This window comes from Pristis pectinata, chromosome 33 (assembly GCF_009764475.1).
Source record: "Pristis pectinata isolate sPriPec2 chromosome 33, sPriPec2.1.pri, whole genome shotgun sequence".
Classification (NCBI taxonomy): domain Eukaryota; kingdom Metazoa; phylum Chordata; class Chondrichthyes; order Rhinopristiformes; family Pristidae; genus Pristis; species Pristis pectinata.
This window is the reverse complement of record NC_067437.1, coordinates 12858458-12877618: the sequence shown is the minus strand read 5'-3', so window position 1 is coordinate 12877618 and position 19161 is coordinate 12858458. Positions and strand designations below refer to the sequence as shown.

Here is a 19161-nt window from a genome sequence, read left to right as displayed (position 1 = left end):
ACAAAAATCTATTCTCACTGCTGTATTGATCTCATCCTTTATTTCATCTTCCTTAATGTTGAGCATCTAGCTCCCAGGTTTGGTCACATTGTAGCCACATTTTTTGTAATTGGAACTGGCTCCAGCAACCTAGGTTCAGTCCTGACCTCCAGTGCTGTCTGTGTGGAGTTTGCATGTTCTGTGACCACACAGGTTTTCTCAAGCTGCTCTGGTTTCCTTCCTTGTCCCAAGAATGTACAGTTTGTTAGGTTAATACCCACTATAAATTACCCCTAGTGCATGGATGCATTTTACATAGTAACAAGGCAAGAACAAAAATGGATGAGGGTTGGATTAGTGCAAACAAAATGGTGTCTGATTGTTGACATGGAGTTCACTGGTCCAAAGGGCCTGTTTCAGTACTTATGACCACACTCATTCAAATGCTGCAAACACATGGCACCTACAATTGTTATTTTAACATTCTCACCTCTTCCCCCCCACCCCCCCCAAATTTTGTTTCCAAGTTGTCATGTTTGTTCTGCATTCTATACTTCCAAAATTCCTTTAAACACAAAAAAGCAGTAGTCAGGAATAATGCTTTATTAAACAATAAGAATAAAATTCTAGGCAAATACAAATTTCTACATTGCACAAACTTGGTAGGGGTTAAGTTTCAAATCCAGACTCCACACCCAAACCAAAAGAAACAACTAAAGGCCCAATAATGGGACTGCCTTCATTGCAATTTTTACAATCTCAGTGAGCACTAGAATGGAAGTGCAGATGGCTGCCTGCCAGAAGTGAAGATTAAAAGACTGCAGATACTGAAAATCCAAAGCAAAAACAGAGTGCTGCAAACACTCAGGTCAGGGCCTCATTTGTGGGAGGGCCTTTGTCAGCATTGTGTTTTTGTTCCCCAGATGTGCTCGTCTGTGTATCCCAGCTCAGGGTCTGAACTGACTCTTGCAGTTGAATTGCCATAAAGCTTTGTCCACACAGCACACCTGTGCTCCTGATCCAAACAGAAGCCAATTGCTGCCTCAGTATCAGCAATGCGACGCTGGAACCTACTTCGATCTCGTGCATGCTGTTCCCAGGGACCCTTACGAGCAGCTCGATAGGCAAAATCCCACACAATCATCCGGTGAACTTCAACCACAGGACAGAATCGGACCTGAAGAAGAAAACAACTTGTTACATAAAGTTTGTTTTAGTGTCAGGACTAACTTGTGGTTTGTTAATTAGATTCCTGGCTCCCTCAAATCCAGCAAACTAAATTAGGAAACTGAACAGGAAGCATTGACTAATATTACAATTAACAGGCTTGTGCGCAGACTGAGTCATAGGTTTTATTTATCATCATTGTATTAACAAGATATTACATCAGGTTTCCACAAAACAGATGAGTCACCCTATGCCTCTGCAGTGATTTAGTCAGAGTGAGACAGCATGGAAACAGGCCCTAGGGTGCAACTCATCCATGCCAACCATGGTGACCTAGTCAGTCATATTTGACCCATATCCCTCTAAACCCCTCCTACCTATGTACTTATCCAAATGTCTTTTGACTGTTATTGTACCCACCTCAAACACTTTCTCTGGCAGCTTGTTCCATATACATCCACCCTCTGAAGTTGCCCCTCAGGTTCTTTTTGAATGTTTCACCTAACTTTCAACTTATGCCCACAAGTTTAGTTCCCCTTCTCTGGGGGAAAGCACTGGATGTTCACCCCACCTATACCCCTCATGGATAGAGATCACCCCTCAATCTCATGTTCCAGGGAAAAGTCCTAGCCCATCCTCTCCCTGCAACTCAGGATCTCAAGTCCTGGCAGTAAACTCAAATCATCTCTGCACTCCTTCCAGTTTAATGTCATCTTTCCTATAGGAGGGTGCACAATACTCCAAGTGCAGCCTTGTACATCTGCAACATAATATCCCAACTCAAACTCAATGCCCTAAATGAAGGCCACTGTGCCAAATGTATCCTTCACCACCATCTACCCCCAACACTGCTTTCAGTAAACTATGTACTGCACTGCTGTTCCACAACAGACCCCCCCCCAGGGCCCCAAACATTCACTGTACAAGTCCTACCCTGGTTTGACTTACCAAAAATGCAATATTTCACACTCATACAAAGTGAAAGCCATTTGCCAATCTTCTAACCACTTACTTGACTGATCAAGATCTCCCTATAACTTTTGATAACCTTCACTATGATGATATCACTCATCATTCACAAACTTACTAACTTGCCTTGTACAAATCACATCCAAATCATTTATATAAATAAAAAGTTACAGCACCAACCCCCAAGGCACACCATTAGCCACAAGCCTCCAGTTTGAGACAACCTCAACCATCATCCTTTGCTTCCTACCATCAAGCCAATTATGTATCCAATTAGCCATCTCCCCCTGGATCTGTGATCTATTTCCTCAATGGGACAGGGAGGGGGTTGAGAGAGAACTCCACACAGTGGCATGGCAGGTGGGAGCAAAGTCCCAACCTGATGGGGGACTGTGCTGGAGACAGGAGATACAACTTCATGGAATGGAAGGACTCCTGCAGGTTCTAGAGCTGCATGCCTGCTGGACAAAACATGAACCCATGGCAATCTGAATGAAGACCTCCCACCCTTTTCTTCCTCACCCTGTATTTATAACATGTTGATACCTACCTTTTTGACCGTTCTCTGGTTCTCACTGCTTTCTTGCTTCGAGGTTGGTGCAGGCTGCTCCATGCCATTAGAGAGGTCAGTGTTGAAGCACAGACCAGGGGTCTCTGATAGTCCTTCCTTTGACAGCTCAGTGCTGCAGGCTCCTTCCTTCACTCCTTGGTTACTGGATGCACAGGTGGTGGTGCAAGCAGAGAAGTTCGATGGGTTTAAAGGATCAGTGTTTTGAAAGAACGAGTCCCACATCTGGTCAGACTCTTCAGATTCAAACTGAACCATGGAAGAATCCTCTTCATATGTATCAGTCTTGCAAGTCAGGTCTCGTTGCCCAGTAGCTGCTGAAAAATTCAAAGGATTGTAGGGGTCATTTTGAAAAAAGGAGTCCCATAGATGAGAGTCACTTTCATCACATGAATCATCATCAGTGGACCAGTCACTGGACTCTGCATCATCTATGTTCTCCTCTGAGTCACTAAGCCAATCAGAAGGAAGTTGTTCATCTTCCCAGTCCAGTGACTGGGCATTCTCTTCCATGTCTGGCTGGATCATGGCGAGAATGAGTGGATTTGTACAACTGAATGTCATTTCACTTTGGCTTTCAAGCAGAGTATCCATCTGGCAGTCACTTCCAGCTGATGATTTCCCTTTAGCCACTGGCAAGTTGTCTCCAGGTAGAATGTAATGGGGCAGCAAATCAGGGTGAACACCAGCACTGCACTGCAATGGGCCCAGACAATTCCTGTTGCATTTTAATTCCATGTCCTTATTCCCCATGGTGTTGCCCACCTGGCAGTGTGGTTGGTGGTAAATGTTTCTCTTCCTCATCATTTCTGTTAGCCCATAATGCACACTGCTTGTGGAAAAGAGTTCCTTGAGCAGGAACAGGCAGACCTCCAAAAGTTTCCACCACACACCAGAAATCCACAGCAGAAGGTAGTCCTTCTCCAGGGAAGGTCCATCGTAGGGTGAAGATGGAACCATTTTAAGCATCTCCATGCCAAGGTGCCCAGAATAACTGTATAAATAGAAAGAGAAGGAAGTTTAATATACACCAGCACAAGGGCTGTCCACAGCTCTTAACCCACCCCACAGCCTTATGACACAGTAAGATGACACCACCCATCCCCTGCCCTCCCTAGACGGGACACCAGACCACCCCCACCCCCCTCCCCAGACGGGACGTCAGACCACCCATTCCCTGCCCTCCCTAGACGGGACACCAGACCACCCCCGCCCCTCCCCAGACCGGACGCCAGACCACCCCCGCCCCCCCCCCGTCCCTCCCCTCAGGGGGCCCAGATGATCCACAGCCCCTCCGCCCAGCCCCACCCACACCACGACTCCCTCTCGCATACCTGCTGCTGCGATCAGCCCCCGTCCAGCGGCCTCCGCCCATTGCGAGTGTTTCTGATCTCACGGTGCTTCTGCCCATCGCCTCCCGCTCTGTCGGTGCCGCTCTCCCGGGATCCCGTGTTCATCTTCTCTCCTGTCCGGCCTGTGAGTGTCTGCGACACCAGCGGCCCCGCCCGCTTATATGCAGCGCGCTGACGCCATCCGCGGAGGCATCCGCCAATCAGCGGGCGCGGCGCCGGTTGCCTTACGTCACCCCGTACATCCCCGTGACGTTGAGGAGTGAAACCAGAAAGCGCTGGAAACTCTGAGGTGAAGGGCGGGGCGGGGTTACCCCGGCAACGGGGGGGAGGGGGGTTACCCCGGCAACGGGGGGTTACTCCGGCAATGGGGGGAGGGGGAGCAGGGCATCAGGGGCAGGGCAGGGTATCGGGGCAGGGCTGGTATCGGGGCAGGGTATCAGGGGCAGGGCTGGGTATCGGGGCAGGGCATCAGGGGCAGGGTATCAGGGCGGGGCAGGGTGGCAGGGCATCAGGGGCAGGGCAGAGTATCGGGGCAGAGTATCAGGGCCAGGGCATGAGGGGCAGGGCAGGGTATCAGGGGCATCTGGGGCCGAGTCACCGGCCAGTGGACCCGGTGTAGTGAAGGACAGTGGGGAACACACAAGGCTCCAGCTGCAAATCTCCCCACCTCCCCGACCCCTGGTGCCCTGATGATCCCCAAGCTCGTCCCCCAGCTCCTGCTCCTGTTCACCCCATGGATGCCTTACTTGCTTGAATTTCTGGACCCTGGAAACCCCCCACCCAGCTCACATTCTAGACACTCAGCTCCCAGTCTGACTGACGACTCCGCCCCATTGGAATGTTGCAGTTTGTATTTTCAGATTCAGTTAGTACATATGCAAAAAGAAAAAAGATTAGTGAAGATAAATGTGTGTTCCTGGCCGTCAGAAATTCAAGTAAAACTGAAAACTGTTAAATTCGCAAGGCCTGATAATCTGCATTCCGGAGTATTAAAAGAGCTAGCCATGGTAATAGTGAATTTATTGATTGTCATCTTCCAAACTGTGTAGATAATGGAATGGTTCCTCCAATGTGGAGATTGGCAAATGTAACCCACATTATTTTAAAAAAGGGAGAGAGAAATCAGGAAACTACTGACTGGTTAGTCTTACATCAATAGTAGGTAAAATGTTAACATAATAAGACATCCTTGCTGCTATTATAAAGGATATGATAACAGGACATTTATCAATAGGATTAGATAGTGTCAGTATGGATTTTTGAATGAGCATTTTTGAGTGTGTAATTGGTAGAATAAATAATAGAGGACTAGTGGATGTGGTGTATTTGAATTTTCAGAAGGCCTTTGATAAAATTCCACATAGTTGTGCAAAATTAAAGCACATGAGATCGCCGACAATATACTGGCAAGGATCAAAATTGGCTGACCAACAGGAAACTGAGTAGGAACAAATGGGTCTTTTTTGAGGTGGCAGGCAGTACCGTAATGGAACCCTCAGGATCAGTGTTTGATCTCCAGCTATTCACAATACACATCAGTTCTTTGGATGAGCTGTAAGTGTGAATGTGGCACAACAGAACCAGCCGTAATATTTCGAACTTTCCCAGTCTCATATAACTAGACGGAGTTGTGAGGAGGATGGAAAGATATCTCAAGGCAATTTGGACGAGTTGAGTGAGTGGGCAAATACAAAGTAAATGTCGTATAACATTTGATAGGAAATACAGAAAGGAATATTATTATTTAAAGGGGGAATTACATTGGAAAATATTGATATATAAAGGAATCCGGGTGTCTTTATACAACAGTTACTGGAAACAAAGATGCAGCAAACAGTTAAAAAGGCAAATGGTATGTTGGTCTTCTTCACAAGAGGTTTTGAATACAGGACAAGGATGTCGTATCACAAATGTAAAGATCTGTATGAAACCATGTCTGGAGTATTATGTACAGTTTTGGTTTCCTTACCTAACAAAGCATACACCTGCCAAAGGTTCAGCAGACAGAATCCTGGGCTGGTGGGATTGATGTATGAGGAGGGATTGGGTTGACTCGACTTAATTTCACAAGAGTTTAGAAGAATGAGAGGAGACCTCACTGAAACAAACAAAATTCTGACAAGGCACGATAGGTTGGATGCAGGAAGGATGTTTCCCGTGACTACAGTGTTGGAGAGGGTCTAGAACCAGCAAGAACAATCAGGTTATGGGAGAAGAAATTTAGAACTGAGAGGAGGAGAAATTCCTTCGCACAGGATGGTGAACCTGTGGAATTCTCTGACACAGAAGACAGTGGAGGCTAAGTCGCTGAATATATTTAAGAAAGAGATAGATAGATTTCTAGGCACATAAGGTAAAAGGAAAGAACAAATAATTTGTATTGAGATGGAGAATCAGCCAATATAATATTGAATGTTGGAGCAGGCTCAGAAGACCAAAAAGCCTACTTCTGCTGCTCGTACCCCCAATACAATCCTGTGCATTTCCATGAATTTCCATTTATCTTTCTTAGAAATCAAACTCAGAAATAAAATTAATTCAACCTGCCCTCGCTTTCCCATCCACTCTCCTGTTCTCCTATCCTCGTTCCCAGCTTCCCTCTCCACCAGTCGTGTCTCCCTAGCCTCTCCCATACCACCCTCTTCCGCTCTGCTCACTGTCTTCCATTGGCCCTCCCTCAGTCCGCTCAACCTCTGCCATTTCTCTCCATGCTCTGTGCCAGCCGGCTGAGGTGGATTTTTATCAAAATATACTTTATTGTAATTACTGTATATTATGAACAAGGACATGTCATTATCTACATGTATTGCGCCGAGCGATTGAAGATGTTTCCTTACAATGCGTCAACAGCACTAATATTTCATCCTTAAGCATTGCATCAGTCAAATGTTTGAGGGACTGTTACACAGGGCTCAGCCCCTCAGTGACCAGTGGCAGGACCCTAGACTGTGCTTCTTCCCCACGGAGCCTTTGAGGAGGCTGCACTGAGCTTCAGTGCATCAGCACAGACTCCTGCACCTTGGAATGGGCAAATAGCAGCATGTACATTCGGACTATTCCTTACACTAGACAATAAAAAAATATTTTTTTATTTCAAAACTAAACGTTATTTATATAAAATATATACAAAAGCAAAACACACAGTGCACGCCTCTCTTTACATCTATAGTCTCATTCAGTCTATACATTCACAGTGTTATCAGTTCTATACATTGATGGTATTAGCACATTTTACGTAAATGGCACCATTGCCACTCATGTGACCCCCTCGGGTGATACAAACTTCAGATGTTTGAGAAGCTTCCACACAGAACCCAACCCCTCTCTGTCCAGTGGCAGGTCACTAGACTGTGGTCCTTCCCCACAGAGCCTTTGCATTGGCTGCAACGAGCTTCAGTGCGTCCCTCAGCACCTATTCCCGCAGCCTGGAACGTGCCAGTCGGCAGCTTTCCCCTACGGACATCTCGCTGTGCTGGAAGACCAACAGGCTTCAGGCAGACCAGAAGGAGTCTTTCATGGAGTTGATGACCTTTCATCAGCACTCAATGGCTGTCTCAGTATGCGTCCTTGGGAACAGCCCGTAGATCAGAGAGTCCTCTGTTAGCCAGCTGCTCAGGATAAACCGTGACGAGCCACCTTGTGTCCTTCTCCAGACCTTCTTTGCAAATTCACAGTCCACAAAGAGGTGGGTGATCATGTCATCCTCATCGCAGCCGTCCCGAGGGCAGCGTGTGTTGGGAGTGAAATTCTGACTATGCAGGAAGGATCTGACAAGGAGATCCCCTCACACCACCAGCCAAACAAGGTTTGGTGCTTGTTGGTAAGTTCTGCCAGATGATTTGGACTGTCTATATTCTTCCTGATGGCAAATAGTTCAATGCAATACACAAACAAGATTGGAGAGTGGGCAACCCTGCCTTACTCTAGACTTGATGGGGAAACTACCTGTTTCTCACCCATTGAATTGAACAGCACTATGGATATCTGTAGAGTAGTTGGATCCAATTTCTGATTCCCTCCCCAAAACGCATTTTGGAGAGTATGTCGGTCATGTACGTTTGCAATATCCCATCAAAGGCCTTCTCCTGGTCCCAGCTGACCAGGCAGGTGTCCACCCCTCTGTCCTGCAAGCAATGGCATCCCTGAGCAGCTGAAGGCTGTGAGAGACTTTCCTGCCAGATACAGCACATGTTTGGTCCAGGTGGATTACCTGTCCCAGAGCAGACTTGACCCAGTTTGCAATGACCTTGGACAGGATTTTGTAATCCACATTCAACAGTGATATGGGTCTCCAATGCCTTCTTCCCCACGGCTTGAGGGCAATGATGCCCTTCATAGATTCTGACATGCTGCCAGCCAGAGGCATAGCATTGGACTGATGATTTTTTATTTCACAAATAAATTTTACTCATGATATAAAAAATATTTTTAAAAAAGCGCAAACACAAAACAACATTCATGACCATTATATTCAGTAGTGTACACCTTAAAGAAAAAAACAAACATAGCACCATTGCCACTCATGTGGCCCCTTGAGGTGATACCTCTTTCATTGTTCGGGGGGTTCCCAACCTAACTCTGCCCCTCCATGTGCGGTAGCAGAAGGAGCCCAGACTGCGGTCCTTCCCCACAGAGCCTTTGCATTGGCTGCACTGAGCTTCAGTGCGTCCCTCAGCATGTACTCCTGCAGCCTGGAGTGTGACTGTCACAACATTCCCTTATGGACATCTCCCTGTGCTGGAAGACCAACAAGGTTCAGGCAGACTAAAGGGCATCCTTCACTGAGTTGATGACCTTCCAGCTGCACTTGATGTCTCTCTCAGTGTGGGAACAGCCCGTGGATCAGAGAGTCCTCTGTTACGCAGCTGCTGGGTATGAACTGGGACACAGACCCTTGCATCCCTCTCCAGACCCCCTTAGCAAATTTGAACACAAGGGGTCAGCATATTGCTGCAGCTTAGCCAGGAATCCTTGGAACTGCTGAAACAAGCTCCTGGCCCAACGCATTTACAGTAGTAGGGTTAGGCACTCCAACTGTGGTAATCCATCCCTGATCCATTCACTCAAAGGGCCAACATTAGTCCCTCATTGTTCTCCTTTCCCATTAAACAAAGAGTCCCAATTAAACACGGACTGAGGACACAGCACCCTGTGGGTGAGGAAGCACAGACAGTTCTCTCATTCACAGTGTGGGGAATGAGGAAGGTCATCAATGCAAAAGGGGCAGTTACATTATGGTCAGGGGTTAGTATGTTTTCAGCGCAGGGTAAAAGAAGTTTTACCCAATAGCTTTTGTGTATTAGAGGACAGTAGAGGGCGATTTACTCTGGAATCTGTTTGGGTTCTACTTCCCGTATCAACAGTCTTGCAACAGGATAACACGGGATAATCGGTGGTTGGATTACTGGATATTGGCCTCAGACTTTGACTGTGGCTGTGCACATGAGAGGGACCCTGGGATGGATAAAGGAGGCACTTACGTAAGATGTCCATCGGGATTTGGAGGATATCTCTCATGCTGGGCCTGTTTATAATCAGGTACTCCAAGAGCAAACAGATCTTGGCAGTCCCCCAGTACTGAGATAGGAAGACTATTTATACAGTCCAGATGCCCCAAAGCATTTTAGAAGTTATTAATTACTTTGTAAGCGTAGTGACTTGTAATGAAGGAGCCTGCCTGCTAACTCGTGAGCAGACGAATCTCAAAACAGCCATAATCTCATTGATGGTAGAGCAGGTTTGAGGGCCGTGTGCCCGACTCCTAGTTGGCATGTTTGTAAGGTCCCATAAATGATAATTGATCTTTGTGCTGTTGATCAAGGGGATACTGTGCAGAAATTTCTCTGGTGTTCTTCAAATAAGGTCTAAAAGATGAGATTTTTTACAGTCAGTCACCTGAGGGCTTGACCTAAAATATAAAAGAAACAATTGAACATTGACCCAGTACTGCACTGGAACATCAGAGTGGACCCTGTGTTCCATTGTCTACTATGGGTCTTGAACCCACAAACTCTGGCTCAGAGGTACATATTAAGCCCCGAGCCCTAGGTGACAGTGAGAAGCATCTCACATCTGCAGCAGTCCACTGTGACTGGTGTCTGGAAGTCAGTGTTTGATTTTCTTGTTGGTTGGGATGGTTTCCTCCCCCTCTTTCCTGAGATTTTTCACTCTCAAGTACAGTGCCATAAAGCCAACACGACTGGACTATCTCTGAGGCCGAACATCTGCAAACAGATTCAGTGAATTAAATAATCTGTTTGCGTGTCCTGGACTTTTGCATAGACTGGGCACGTGATTCCTGAAGAAATCCCGAGTAAAGAGAATGAATGTGACAGAGATGAGATGGTGGAGTGAAGGCCAAAGGGAGAATACTTTTATCAGGGTGCTGAAGGCAATGGGGACATGGGAGAAAGCGCAGGGAAGAAGATCAACAGGTATGGACTTGTTCAGAGGAAGCCCAAAAAATAGGTAGAACAATAAGTTACCTCAACAGTACCAGACAGGGAAAGGGGAAAAGAAGGCCCTAGGGTGAGATAGTGGGCTGATGTATGACAGGAGGAGTTAGAAGGAGACTGAATCCAGTGGGCAAATAACAAAATGCTGGTGGAACTCAATAGATCAGGGTAATGGACAATCAACGTTTCGGGTCGAGACCCTTCATCTGGACCGCAAGATTAGCAATTGTTTAAATCAGACAAATGAAGAATGAAACAGTTTGTATTGTTAATAAAGCAACCAAATTGTTCACCATGTTGACTGAAATCTGCCATCCTTACCCTGTCTGGTCCGTGTGTGATTCCAGATCTTATCAAAAGTCCCAATGCTGATCTGTGACCAAAGCCTTTGACCCAGGATTTTACATACTGTACCTTAAATGTTTTGGAGATCAAAGACATTCTGACGAAGGATCCCTGACCTCAAACGTCAACTGCCTGAGCTGCCGAGTGCTTTGAGTATTTTCTGTTTCTCCTTTGGGATTTCCAATTTTGCTTCAAAGATTACAAAGGTGTTTGTACAAAACAGAGTAGTTGTGGAGAAAGTGCTTCTCGGTGGGCAAGACAAAAACAGAGAGGGATTAAGGACGTCACTAACAGATCAAATAAAAATGAATGTCTTTGCAGAGTGAATGGGAATGTGGAATCCACTGCCACAGGGAGTGGCTGAAGTAGTGTGTGTTAACGGCTGATACATAGATGAAGAAGTAGAAAGTTAAAGGATAGAGGGGAAAGAGAAAGAGCTGTGGGAACTGGAGGTGGAGTTGGTTTATGTGGAGTTTAAACCCAGGCTTTGGCCCAAACAAATGGTTCTGTTTCCATTTTCTGCGGAATGCTTGGAGCAGTTTGAACAGCTTGGCTGCATCATCCGAAGCAGCATGTGAACAGCGACAAATTGTGGTGATGACATTCTCCTGGGAATTTTAAACTGCTCTGGAATTTCATGGCTGTTGGACATGGATAGCTGGAATTACTGCAGCCACCCCGGAGAGTTTCCAGCTGGCCCACAACAGCACTCGACACAGGCAGAAAGAATTCCATTTGGGTAGCTGGCTTCAATATGAGGACTTGTCGTGAACACAGTCCTTCACATAGGCATTGGATGGTAAACAGTGTCCCTAACAGTCCTACACAGGGTCAGACCATGAAAGATGTCCCTAACACAGCTCTCTTCAGGGTTGGACAGTGAACACCATCCCTAACACAGCCCTATGCGAGGTCAAACTAGGACAACCATCCCTAACTCTCCTTTACACAGGAAGAGACCCTGAAATGGCTTTATAGAGGGTCGGACCATGAACAGAACCTAACATGTTCCCAAACTGTGTCAGACTGTGAACACTGTCCCTAACACACTCCCACACACATTCAGGCCGTGAACATTGCCCTTAAAACATCCCCACACAGGATCAAACTGCGAATATTGTTCTTAATACTACCCTATAGTGTTGGAGTATCAAATCTGTCCTAACATCCCCCACATAGGATTAGATTGTCCTGACATAGCCCCACTCATATTGTGAACAGTGTCTCTAACACAACCTCACATGTAGTTAGACCATGTAGACTATGAACACTGTTACTAAACAGCCCTGTTCATCATCAGACCACAAACACAGTCCCGGGCGCAGCCTCTAGCACAAAGTTGTGTCATAAGTGCCATCCCTAATGAAGCCCTACAAGAGGTCAGACCATGAATGCACACTTTCACAGCAAGTAGCGGTTAGCATAACTGTATTACAGCGCCAGCAACCCGGGTTCAATTCCGGCTGCTGTCTGTAAGGAGTTTGTACGTTCTCCCCGTGTCTGCGTGGATTCCTCCGGGTGCTCCGGTTTCCTCCCACATTCCAAAGACGTATAGGTTAGGAAGTTGTGGGCATGCTATGTTGGCGCCGGAAGCGTGGCGACACTTGCAGGCTGCCCCCAGAACACCCTACACAAAAGGTGCATTTCACTGTGTGTTTCGATGCACATGTGACTAATAAAGAAATCTTAATCTTAATCAAACCAGGAACACTTCCTAAGGTAACCCTACAGAAGCAGAGAGCAGGAATACACACCCCTAATGCTGACACACGGTCTCAGGCCAGGAACAGAGTCCTTAACAAAGATCCACGCAGCATCAGGTGACATGGTGTAGCTGCTGGGAATCCATACCTAACATAGGCAGCTGCTGCTAGGACTGATTGACCTCAGAACCACATCCTCAGTCAAGCCAGCTGTAGGCTTTGTGTTTCAGCAGGTGTGTGTGTGTGTGTGTGTGTGTGTGTGTGTGTGTGTGTGTGTGTGTGTGTGTGTGTGTGTGTGTGTGTGTGTGTGTGTGTGTGTGTGTGTGTGTGTGTGTGTGTGTGTGTGTGTGTGTGTGTAGGTAGAAGGTGTTTCTGCAGGCATGTGTTTTTGTGTTTTATATGTGTAAATTGAGCATTACACAATTGTGAAGCCCTGCTTTTTGTAAAATTGTGCCTGGCATTCTTGAGTGCAGTTCAGCCTAAGATACTTATTGTTTTCATGATGTGATTGGTACTGCAGATGGCATCACTAACATGTGCATTGCTTATTTGAGCCACGAGTTATGCATCTTTGGACACTGTTGCAGCTCCACCTCTGATTATTAACCCTTGATTCTGCAATGGGATGCAGATAGATTGAGTGATTGGGCAAAAACATGGCAAATGCACTTTAATGTAAGGATGTGTGATGTCATGCATTTCGGTAAAAAGAATCAAAAGGTACATAATCTAAATGAGAGAAACTGCAAATGAATGAAGTACAGACAGATGTAGATGTCTTAATGCATGAATCACAAAAAGGTAGCAGACAGGTCCAATAAGTAGTTAAGAAGGCAAATGGCATTTTGCCCTTTATTGCAAAGTGTTGGAGTTTAAGAATGGGGAGGTTTTGTTACGGAGTGTTGGTGAGGCCACACCTAGAGCACTGCGCACAGCTTTGGTCCTTTTACTTAAGAAACGATATAATAGCATTGGAGGCAGTCCAAATGAGTCACCAGGCATATTCCTGGGATGAGAGGGTATCAAGAGAGGCTAGACAGTTTGGGTCTGTTTTCCTTGGAGTTTAGAAGAATGAGGGGTGAACTTATTCAAACATATCAGATCCTAAGGGGGCTTGACAGGGTGGATGTTGAGAAATTTCCACTGGTGGGAGAGTCACAAACATTGCCACAAAATAAGGGGCCAGACATTTAAAACTGAGGTGCATAGAAACTTCGTCTCTCAGAAGACGGTGAATCTCTGGAATTCTCTGCCCATGAGGTTGGCTAGATCCTGAGATATATTTAGGGCAGAGATAGATAAATATTTGAAAGATCGATGAATTAAGGGTTATTGAGGGCACTGAAGAAGGCATTTGGCACGCTGCCCTTCATCAGTCAGGGCATTGAGTAGAAGAGATGGGAAGTTATGTTGCAGTTATATAAGACCTTGGTGAGGCTGCACTTGGAGTGTTGTGTACAGTTTTAGACACCCTATTAGAGAAAAAATGTTATTAAAATAGAAGGAGTGCAGAAAAGATTTACCAGGATGTTGCCTGGTTTTGGGGGCCTGAGTTACAAGGAGAGGTTGTGTAGACTAGGACTTTATTCCCTGGAACGCAGGAGATTGAGGGGTGACCTGACAGAGGTGTATAAGATCATGAGGGGCATGGACAGGGTGAAGGCACTTAATCTTTTTCCCAATGAGGGGGTGCTAAAAACAAGAGGGCATAGGTTTAAGATCAGAGGCGAGAGATTTAAAAGGACATCAGGGGCAGCTTCTTCACACAAATGGTGGTGTGTATTCGGAATGAGCTGCCAGAAATAGTGGTTGAGGCAGGCACATTAGCAACATTTAAAAGCAGATAAGTACATGGATAGAAGAGGTTTAGAGGGCTATGGGCCAAACGTAGGTAGATGGGACTAGGCAACAGTCGGCATGGATGAGTTGAGTTGAAGGGCCTGTTTCCTTGCTGTATGACTCTATGACTCTAAGGACTTCAAGCTGATCAGTAGTAGGGAAAATGCATCTCTTTTCAAGGAATTGGAAATAGGACAGGAATAGGGAATAGGAGCTCGGGGCGGATTGAAACAAAGAGCAAAGAGTGGAACGAAATGGGTCTCTTTTCTTTAGCAGCCTATGACTAGTTGGGTATCACAGGGATTGATGCTTGGGCTCCAGCTATTCGCAATTTCCGTCAACAATTTGGCTGAGGGGAACAAATGTCATATTTCAAACTTGCTGATGATAGTAAACGAGGCAGGATTGAGAGTAGTGAGGAGGGTGCAAAGAGGTTTTTGTACAGGTAAGCCAAATGAATAGGCAACAATGCAGCTGGTGGAATACAATGTGGAAAGATTGTAAGGTCATCCACTTTGGTCCACAAATCAGAACAGGAGAGTACTTTTTAAAATGATGATAAATTGGGAAATGTTGATGTTCAAAGCGACCTCAATGTCCTCAAATCATTGAACATTAACATATAGGTGCAACTAGCAGTTAGGAAGGCAAATAGTATGTTTACTCTGAACATAATTGTGCATATAACAATAAACTGGACCTTGACTTTTATTGCAAGAGGATTTAAGTACAGGATTAAATGTCTGGTTGCAATGGGCTTTGGTGAGGCCATCCATGGAATATTGTCTACAGTTTGGTATCCTTATCTAAATATACTTGTCATTGAGGGAGTGCCACAACCCGACTAGATCCTGCGATGACAAGTTTGCCACATGGTGAGAGATTGAGTAGACCGGGCCTTTATTTGTGAGAATTTAGAAGATTGACATTTGAAACATGACAGGGGCTCAGCAGGGAGGATGTTTCTGCTGGTCTGAGGAATCTCAAACGAGGGGATTAAGATCTCAGAATGAGGGGTAGGACATTTAGGACTGAATTGCGGAGAAATTTCTGCACTTAGAGGGTAATGAATCTTTAGAATTTTCAGCCCTGCAGGGCTGTGGATTCTCAGACACTGAGTTCATTCAAACAGTCTCAATAGAGAATCCCGTGATGTGGATTTGGGGTAGAAGACCAGCCATGATCTTGATAAATGGCAGAGCAGGCGCGAAGGGTCAGAGGGTCTTTTCCTGCTCTTTATTCATGTGTTCTCCTGTAGAAAAGTGATCTCCTCATGTGGCATCACATGGTCATGCTTGAGAGAAATCTGCTCACATACAGAATCTCCGGATTCTTGCAGAACAACATGCTACTTACTCCTGGAGAGGAGCGAATGCTCATTGACAGTATCCCTGGGTCCAATCAGAGCTGCCGTCTAGTCAGGAATGGCCTCTCGCTGCTCAGTAAGGAGAATGACCTGCTCACATGTAGCTTTTCTCTGTTCTACAAGGACTTCAAGTTGACATCAGTAGTAGGGAAAATATTGGCATCTAATATTAAGTAAGTGATAATAGGATACATGAAATAATAATAGGACTGGCAGAGCCGGCATGGATATCTGAAAGGGAATTCAAGTTTGAAATACCTGTTAAGAGTCTTTATAGGTTGTATCGAATGGAGTAAGGGCAAACTAATTGATGTGCCTATTTAGGCTTTCAGAAGGTTTTTAATACGGAGATTATTACACAAAAATAGTGTACAGAATGGGGAAAATATACTGACAGAGTTAGAGGATTAATTAATGCATAGAAAACAAAGTAGGAATAAATGGCTATGATAAATGGGCTACCACAGGGATCGGTGCTGGGGCCCCAGTGTTCACAATATGTATCAATGATTTAAATGAGCGGATGATGTGTAGTACATCCAGATTTGTTGGGTGGCATAGTGGGTTGTGAAGAGGATGTAGAGAGGCTTCAGGGGAACATAGACAGGTCAAGTGAATGGGGGAGGACATGACAGATCAAATATAATGTGGAAAAATGTAAGGGCATCCCACCTTAGTAGAAGGAAACAGAAACATTAAATAGTGAGAGATTGAATGACGTTGGTGTTCAGAGAGACCTGGGTATCCTTGTACATGATCCACTGAAAGTTAACATGCAGGGTCAACAGGCGACGAGGCAGGCAAATGATATGTCATAAGAACATAAGAAACAGGAGCGGGAGTCGGCCATCTGGCCCGTCGAGCCTGCTCCACTGTTCAATAAGATCATGGCTGATCTGGCCGTGGAGTCAGATCCACCTACCTGCCTTTTCCCTGTAACCCTTAATTCCCCTACTATGCGAAAATCTATCTAACTGTGACAAGTATATTTAATGAGGTAGCCTCTACTGCTTCCCTGGGCAGAGAGTTCCACAAATTCACTAATCTCTGGGAAAAGCAGTTTCTCCTCATCTCCGTCCTCAGTCTATTCCCCCTATCTTAAGGCTATGTCCCCTGGTTCTACTCTCACCTACCAGTGGAAACAACCTTCCTGCCTCTATCTTATCTATCCCTTTCATAATTTTATATGTTTCTATAAGATCCTCTCTCATTCTTCTGAATTCCAGCAAGTATAGTCCCTCTACTCATCTCCAGAATCAACCTGGTGAACCTCCTCTGCACTGCCTCCAAAGCCAGTGTATCTTTCCTCAAGTAAGGAGACCAGAACTGCACGCAGTACTCCAGGTGCAGCCTCACCAGTACCCTGTAGAGTTGCAGCATAACCTCCCTGCTCTTAAATTCAATCCCTCTCGCAATGAAGGCCAACATTCCATTTGCCTTCTTGATAACCTGTTGCACCTGCAAACCAACATTTTGCAGTTCATGCACAAGTACTCCCAAGTCCCTCTGCACAACAGCCTGCTGCAATCTTTCACTATTTAAATAATAATCTGATCTATTTTTCCTTCCAAAGTGGATGACCTTGCGTTTACCAACATTGTACTCCATCTGCCAGACCCACTCACTTAACTTATCTATATCTCTTTGCAGACTCTCTGCATCCTCTGTACAATTTGTTTTTCCACTCAATTTAGTCTCATCAGCAAACTTAGATACGCTACACTCGGTCCCCTCTTCCAAATCATTAATGTATATCAGGAACAGTTGCAGGCCCATCACCGACCCCTGCGGCACCCCACTCACCACTGATTGCCAACCAGAGAAATACCCATTTATCCCAACTCTCTGCCTTCTATTGGTTAACCAATCCTCTATCCATGCTAATGCATTACCCCGAACTCCATGCATCTTATGGATAAGTCTTTTATGCGGCACCTTATGGAATGCCTTCTGGAAATCCAAGTATTCAACATCCACCTGTTCCCCTCTATCCCCTGCACTCATTATATCCTCAAAGAACTCCAGTAAGTTTGTCAGACAGGACCTGCCCTTCCTGAATTCATGCTGTGTCTGCCTGATGGAACCACTTCTATCCAGATGTCTCGTTATTTCTTCCTTAATGATAGGTCAAACATTTTCCCAACTACAGACGTTAAGTTAAATGGCCTATAGTTACCTGCCTTTTACCTACGTCCTTTTTTAAACAGTGGCATGACACTTGCTGTCTTCCAATCTACCGGGACCTGCCCAGAGCCCAGAGGATTTTGGTAAATTATCACAAACGTCTCTACTATAATTTCCGCCATTTCTTTCAGTACCCTGGGATGCATCCCATCAGCACTACGGGACTTGTCTACCTTTAGGCCCACTAGTTTGCTCATGACTACCTCTTTAGTGACAGCGATTGTATTGAGGTCCTCACTTCCCATCACATCCATGACATCTCTATTTGGCACGTTAGACATGTTCTCTACCGTGAAGACCGACACAAAATAGTCGTTCAAGGCTTCGGCCATTTCCACATTACCCAATATCAATTCCCCCTTCTCATCTTCCAATGAACCTCACCCTTTTCCACTTTATATAATTATAAAAACTTTTACTATCAGTTTTTATATTTTGTGCTACTTTACTTTCATAATCTATCTTCCATTTCCTTACTGCTTGCTTATTGGTTCTTTGTTGCTTTTTAAAGTTTTCCCAATCTTCCATTTCCCCACCACTCTTGGCGACCTTGTATGCATGAGCTTTAAGCTTGATGCCTTCTTTTATTTCCTTAGTTATCCAAGACTGGCTCTCCCCACCCTTACTGTCCTTGCTTTTAACTGGAATATACTTTTGTTGAGCACTGTGAAAAATCTCTTTGAAAGTCTTCCACTATTCCTCAACTGAACCACCATATAGCCTGTGTTTCCAGTCTATGCTCAACTCCTCCCTCATCCTATTGTAATCTCCCTTGTGTAGGCATAATATACTGGTTTTAGTTCAAACTATTGCACCCTCCATTTGTATGAGAAATTCAATCATACTATGATCACTCTTTCCAAGAGGGTCCCTACCTACAAGATGGTTAATTTTACCTGTCTCATTGCACAGGACCAGATCTAAGATAGCATTTTCCCCTGTAGGTTCACTAACATGCTGTTTAAGAAACCATCACAGATGCATTCTATAAAGTCCTCCTCAAGACTGCCTCGACCAACTTGATTCGCCCAATCTATGTTGAAGTTAAAGTCCCCCATGACAACTGCCATCCCATTCTTACATGCATCGAACATTTCTTGGTTTATTGCCTGTGCCACTGTAATGTTATTATTCGGTGGCCTATAGACAACTCCCACCAGTGATTTTTTTCCATTTACTATTCCTAATCTCTACCCAGATAGACTCAAACATTCTGCTCCCTAGACCTTATATC

General features: G+C 45.3%; 1 protein-coding gene across 1 annotated transcript; it reads right to left on the bottom strand.

The window, feature by feature from the left end:
• Positions 1-567: 567 nt before the first annotated feature.
• On the bottom strand, positions 568-4173 carry LOC127585649 (protein phosphatase 1 regulatory subunit 15B-like). The gene is made up of 3 exons (XM_052043274.1): positions 4018-4173; positions 2666-3677; positions 568-1156 (listed from the first exon to the last, which is right to left on the bottom strand). Exons 1-3 carry the CDS (start codon positions 4092-4094, stop codon positions 878-880), a joined length of 1368 nt encoding a protein of 455 aa, XP_051899234.1. The 5' UTR covers positions 4095-4173; the 3' UTR covers positions 568-877.
• Between the last annotated feature and the right edge of the window lie 14988 nt (positions 4174-19161).

Bases quoted from the DNA above. Each gene is read 5' to 3' on its own strand.
- LOC127585649 (XM_052043274.1), bottom strand. From the start codon at position 4,094: ATGGGCAGAAGCACCGTGAGATCAGAAACACTCGCAATGGGCGGAGGC. The intron at 3,678-4,017 runs GTATGCGAGAGG...CTATTTATACAG, and splicing joins GGGGCTGATCGCAGCAGCAG to TTATTCTGGGCACCTTGGCA. The intron at 1,157-2,665 runs GTAGGTATCAAC...TTTCTTCTTCAG, and splicing joins ACCAGAGAACGGTCAAAAAG to GTCCGATTCTGTCCTGTGGT.